This window comes from Taurulus bubalis (genome assembly GCF_910589615.1).
Source record: "Taurulus bubalis genome assembly, chromosome: 11".
Lineage (NCBI taxonomy): Eukaryota > Metazoa > Chordata > Actinopteri > Perciformes > Cottidae > Taurulus > Taurulus bubalis.
In genome coordinates, this window is record NC_136599.1 from 9,307,211 (window position 1) to 9,313,459 (window position 6,249).

Consider the following 6,249-nt stretch of genomic DNA (forward strand, 5'->3'; position numbering starts at 1 on the left):
GTTTTGCATGTTTGCATGTTCTGCTTTTGTGGTTTTTGTAAGTTGATGTGTGGTGCAATAACTTAGATGAGTAACATAATTCAATATTTGTTTTTAATCTATGCATAATATTTATCTATAGCGTATTTACTTAAGTACAGTACTCGAGTACATGTACTTAGTTACCTTCCACCACTGTGTGTGGCATCTGCCAAAAGCTAAAATGGTAGTGTCTGTTGGTGTTTTCATTGTCTTTCTTGTCCCTCTTGTGTGTTTCTGGCCAAACAGCTTCACCCAGTGAGTCCATGGCTGATCAGCATGAGTCCATCGATCTCAGGTCTCCTCCAGATGACCCATCAGCAGCTGCAGGGCACAGCTGGTTCCCTGGACCTCCTCCACCCATGTATTCCTGCACCCTGACCCCTGAGCTGGTGCACAAAGCCCGGGAGGAGCTCCAGGAGAAGCCAGAGTGGCGTCTGCGGGATGTCCAAGCACTGAGAGACATGATACTTAAGGTATTCCAAATAAACATAAACTGTCTCATTTATGTTACGTTTATGTGCCAGTTATATTTGAAGGTAGACTTAGTTCATATAACCCCCAAAACAATTTACACTACGTACTCACATTCTTATAATTCTTAATTCACATATTATTATTATTTTTAGCATAAGCAAGCAATGTTCTTGTCCAGATGTAAATTTGGGAAATATATTCAACAAAAGACAAACAAGCTGATTTGCAAAAGCCAGCAATGTATAATATGATTACTGTACACATCTCCAGAATGTAAACTATTTGAATTACAAGCATACAATAAAACACAAACTCATATTCTAAAAAGTGAGATTACCATTCTTTTTAAATGATAAAGCAGGTATATGTGCTACATGACACTGTGAAAGTATAGAAACGCTCATATTCCGAAACTGTGCCTTTTTAAACAAGCCGTTGAAATGAGCATGATAAGTCTACATTAAAAACAATCACAATGTGTTGTCTGAAGAAGACAGATTGTCTCTTAACATTTTAAAGGCAAGGCTGTTGATAATCCGTTTTCTTTGTTATTAACAACAAAGATGTGTTACTTTGTCTGAAATACTTCCCGACATCACCAGCCTGTGGCTCTCAGCCCCACGCCCATACGCTTCAGTAACTGAAGACGTGCATCTTTAAAAATGTGTCATACATAAATACACTGTTTAAAAAAAAAAAAAAAAAAGGCAAAATAATGTTGTAAAACAGCTGGGCATTTTAGCTTTCCGTATTTACCACATTGACTCAAAACAAAATGCAGTTCTCAATGTTTATTGTTATCAAGGAACCAATGTCACCCCTTTAAATACACAGACACTATGTCAGTAGGACCAACGCATTGCTATTTTTGGTCTTTTCTTGTTTTAAGAAGAAAGACAAATACAAAATATCACCAGGCTCACCCTTTATATTGGCATGTATGTCATAGCTGAGCTCATATTCCCCCCTCACTCCGCAGGAACAGCCCAATCTCAGGACCCGCCTCGACGACACTTTTCTCCTGCGCTTCCTGCGGGCCAGGAAGTTTGACTATGACCGAGCTCTGCAGCTGCTGCTCAACTACCACGCAGGCCGTCGGGCTTGGCCAGAGGTCTTCCAGGACCTGAAGCCGTCCACAGTGAAACACGTCCTGGACCTGGGCTTCCTCACAGTCCTGCCACAGCCGGACCCCAACGGGAGATACATCCTCTTTCTCCGACCAGGTTGGCATCAGCGTCATCTGCTTCAATTCAGCAGTTTTATAATGAACAAACATTTTTAGAATGGCTGTTTTCCATTTAGCTATCATTTTATCTAGTAGACCTAAAACTAAGTGTATTTTTCCAAAACTCTAAGTACATACTGTTTGACTAATTCTTCCAGGATGGGCTTGACCCATGATGTATGATTACTAAACTCAATTTCCTTCTACAGGAAAATGGAAACCAAATGATTATCCATTTGTGGACAATGTCAGGGCCATTTATCTGACTCTGGAGAAGCTGATCCAGCCGGAGGAGACGCAGGTGAATGGTATTGTCATCTTAGCCGACTACAGCGGAGTGGGCATGTCCCAAGCTTCCAATCCAGGCCCGTTCCTTGCCAAAAAAGTTGTGAGCATCCTCCAGGTAAAAACAAGCAAAACACTTTTTAATATGAAATCAGCAAATAACTATTTTCCGGAATAGATATATGAATGCAGCATTAAAAAAAAAATTTCTATGTTATGACAGCAATAAATATGAGTAACGATGTTGAGATACGTGATAAACAAACCTTATCATTTACAACAGTGGCTCTTTAGCACTGACTGAGTTTTGTTGTGACTGCAGAGAATGTAATATTTACACAAAACACAAAACACATTTGAAATGTTTGACAAGCCCCAGTTGTGACTGTTCTGAATGCGGTTTCTCTTTTAATTCACAGGATGGGTTTCCAATCAGAATCAAGGCCGTTAACATAATAAATGAACCCAGGATTTTCAAAGGCATCTTTGCTATTATTAAGCCTTTTCTGAAGGAGAAGATGGCAGAGAGGGTAACTATTATCCTTGAATTTGTCTTTTTTTTTTTTTGTCTCTTTTGTTTTAAACAAAGGATTATTTTCAATCGTGTGCCTCCCTTTTATCTGTACCCTCTGCTCCAGAATAATGGTCTATTTTCATCTGTGAAAATGAAGGTCAAGCATTTTCTTTTCAGGGGGATGAACTCAAACCCTGTATGTTCTTATATCTCTCGTAAGGGCTTTCTTTGGGTTAATTTAAACTGGCAGTAACTGTTTTTTATTTATTTAGGGATAATGGAAATAAGCTATGAGCATAATGCTGACATGTTATCACCTTTTTAATTTAACAATATGGCAGACGTTTTAACAGACTGTTTATTTACACAACCAGTAGAGACAGAGCAACATTAGCGTTCATTTTAATTATGAATAAGAAATATCTGTCCCCTTCGCTGCTAAATGCTCCACTCTGTTCACCAGCTAGCCACTAACTCTGTCAGGCTGCTGTTTGGTGCTGAGCACATCGTATATATTTTGAGCTTTCCTACTGAAAACAGCTGCCTGCTGTGGCTGAAAACTTCGCAATGAGAGTGAACTGAAAACGTAACGTTGTGGACTCTAAAAACAAAGCAATGAGCTGAAAGAATCTTAGCGAATTGAGAGGAACTGCAAAGATGGGTGATAATTCTTTGTGGGTGCATTGCTATGAGTGACACCTTTATGGCATGTCATGAAGTTGATGGATCATAGCCACTTTATATAATGAGACGGATGACTGTATCGGTATCTGAACCTGTGCCGTCTCCTATTACAGTACATGCTCCACGGCTCGGACCTGCGCTCTCTGCACCGGAACATCCCGCCGTCAGTTCTGCCAGAGGAGTACGGCGGCACTGCGGGCCAACTGGACTTGTGTGCGTGGCTGAGAGTGCTGCTGGACTGCGAGGAGGAATTCATAGTGGAGTTCTGCCAGCCTGATCCACTAGAGGGCGTGGTGCTCCCAGACTCCATGCTTTTTGAAGGAGCGCAGGCCAGCAGGCAGGATGACGACACCTTCAGGGGGCTGCGCTCGCAACTTTACTACTGTTACTGATGCAGGCTGTATACATGCAAACACTCCCATCACTGAGAGGACATTTTCTGTTTCATTTGAAACAAGTGTGTAGACTTTTACAGGGCAAGTTGACAATAGTATACATGATTTATTTTACTAACTAAGCAGCACTTCTATAGGTGTATAGTCTATTGTAGTTTACATGTAGCCCAGAATTTAATCATGGTTCCAAGGCAGCTGCAGGCTCAAGCAAAGGGGCCTATGACATGAGCTGATACATGTTTGGTCCTTATTGGTGGCTCTCCTGTGAAGTTATTTCTGGCACTTAAAGAATAGGGTCACATTTTAAAATATATCCATCGCCCATATGTACATTGAAGCAGGTTTTGCCCAATGAAATCCGTCCTCTTGTCCATACTGGCTGTTAAAGGATCTTTTCCGAATGTGCTAAAGTTAATGGGGACACAATTCACAGTCCTTGTTTTGTTTTTAGCTGAAGCTAAAATGAGACTCCAGTAGTACCAGTTGGACAAATCAAGTGGGTAACTTCAAAAGTTTTAGTCTTTAAAATTCCCACTTGATTTGGCTAACTGAGGCAGCTGAAGCTTCATATCAGCTTCAGCTGAACTGTGAAATAGATTTTTAAGCAGAACCAGGACTTTGGATTTGTCCCCCAGCATGCTAGGGAGGGATCTCCTAACAGTATGAACAGAAGGTATGATTACAGCAAGCAACACCTGTGCTTATGCACATATGAGTACTGTTTTAAAACAGACATAGAAAATGTGAACCTTGCTTTAATCCTTTAATATTTGTTCGCTGAGGAAGAAATCCTCAAACTAGCAGTTTGTTTGGTATCTGCATATGGCCATTAATGCTCTGTTTGCACGGTTACATCACCCCACAACCCAACACTAAAATATGTTTTTGAGTATGCAACCGTCGAATACATTGCCTTAAACCTTATTTCTCTATGTATCAAAAGATATGTCAGAGTTGTGTGTACCAAAGCAATATTCATGTGTATTCTCATCAGGGCTTGTTACAAAAGAGTGGATATACATATAGATGGCTGCTTTGACTATGAGAAAGAAAAATACATTAGATTTAAATGTTTTTGCTCAATATTTAACTTGCACAGTATTGTAGGGTCTTTGTTTAGTTGATGCTTTAGTTTTCTCTAACTTGAATCTTCTGAGAGGATTTCTTTTTTCATCAGATATTCTGCCTTATGTTGTTTTTTTACAAAACCCCTTTGTTTGACCTGTTTGCTTGTGTTTTATCACTCAGTCTTATCACAAGGCCATCACTGATCACAGGAGTCCCATGAGAAGTTCAATGTTTAGTCCTGATTTTATGGACATCTGCTTTGCCAAATTTCCCATCAGGCCATGTACAGAAATGTGCAATATTGTTAGATATGTTTTCTTTCCGGTAGCCAGAAGCTAATTTCAATAGTTTTTGTTTAGGCATGTCTGTGACTATAAGCAATTTTGTGTTGCAGGATATTTATTGTTAGTAGTGAAGACAGTAAAGAAAAACTGAAATGGAGAAAGTGCTATTTCTGTCTTGTTTGTGCTGTGAATGCTTTTGCTGTTGGCAGAGGATGGTGGTGTGCTGCATGCTCTGGGGAAGTTGGGGCTATTTTCACAACACAATTGCAACACATTTCAACTGACTTGAGCAGCCTTACTCGGTTCATGGGTATTCAGATTTTCTGTATCCTGTAACATACCCCGAAATTTGTATTGTACTTGGGAGTCCAGACTCCCAGGGACAGAAGGAAGCAGTATGGAACAGCATACATACAGCAGCTTACTTGATGATATCACCACCTCAGCTGTTGTGGCTGTAAATGAGTAAATCAAAAAGTCCTGCAGAGATCAGACTGTTCACGGCGGGGCACCATGAGCGCTGACCGCCCCGGTGCTGGCAAGGCTTACCGATTCTGCTAGAAAATCTCCCAAATCGTCAGAGCATGTTTTTAAGGAGGCGGAATCTTGACAAGCTGACCAACAGCTTAAACAAGTAACTTCTCGCCTAAAAACAAATCATAAAATTACATTTCGTAACTCAACAACAGTAGTATTTAGAATATGTTAACTTACTGTTGTGCGCTTTCTCCTCTGCCATTGTTTCCTCTTGCTGGTGCAAAATGCATTCTGGGATATTTGGCTGTCCCAAGTACGGGCAAGTCACCTCTGATGCATCCCCGGTAAAATGGGCGGATCAAGTCACACCCGGGGATTTGGACCGTGCTTGGCTCAATGCAGACTTTAGAATAGCAACAGTACTTGGGCAAGTTTACGAGAACACAAGTACAGACAAGAACGCGTATTGAGAAATGGCCCATGTCCGGAAAATCTAGCTAGCTTGCGAATATTCCTTTGAGCCTTGAGCACTTGACTTTAAACGGCATTACAGAATAGATAGTGGAAAGCATCATAACCTAACCACATACCGTTGTTTTTGTTACGTCAACCTTGTGAAGAACTTTGGGCAACATTTCGTCGACATTACTGAGCTAACATTAGCTAGACATCCAAGTTACGTTAGCTACCTTTTAACCAGCATTAACATTTGCCGACTGTACGAAGAAACATGGCGCTAACGTTACATTTTCGAAAACTCTGCCTACATTTCACAAACTCGGAAAGGCATTTTCAACAGCATTAGCGTTAATATTGCTGACT

The 6,249-nt window shown here is 40.6% G+C and overlaps 1 protein-coding gene across 1 annotated transcript; it reads left to right on the top strand.

Annotated features, from left to right (window-relative positions):
* Positions 1-272: 272 nt before the first annotated feature.
* ttpal (tocopherol (alpha) transfer protein-like) lies at positions 273-3,595 on the top strand (the record flags this gene model as incomplete). The annotated part of the gene is made up of 5 exons (XM_079226078.1): positions 273-494; positions 1,475-1,718; positions 1,930-2,123; positions 2,425-2,535; positions 3,317-3,595. The coding sequence occupies exons 1-5, from the start codon at positions 285-287 to the stop codon at positions 3,593-3,595; spliced, it is 1,038 nt and encodes a 345-aa protein (XP_079082204.1). The 5' UTR covers positions 273-284.
* Positions 3,596-6,249: the final 2,654 nt, after the last annotated feature.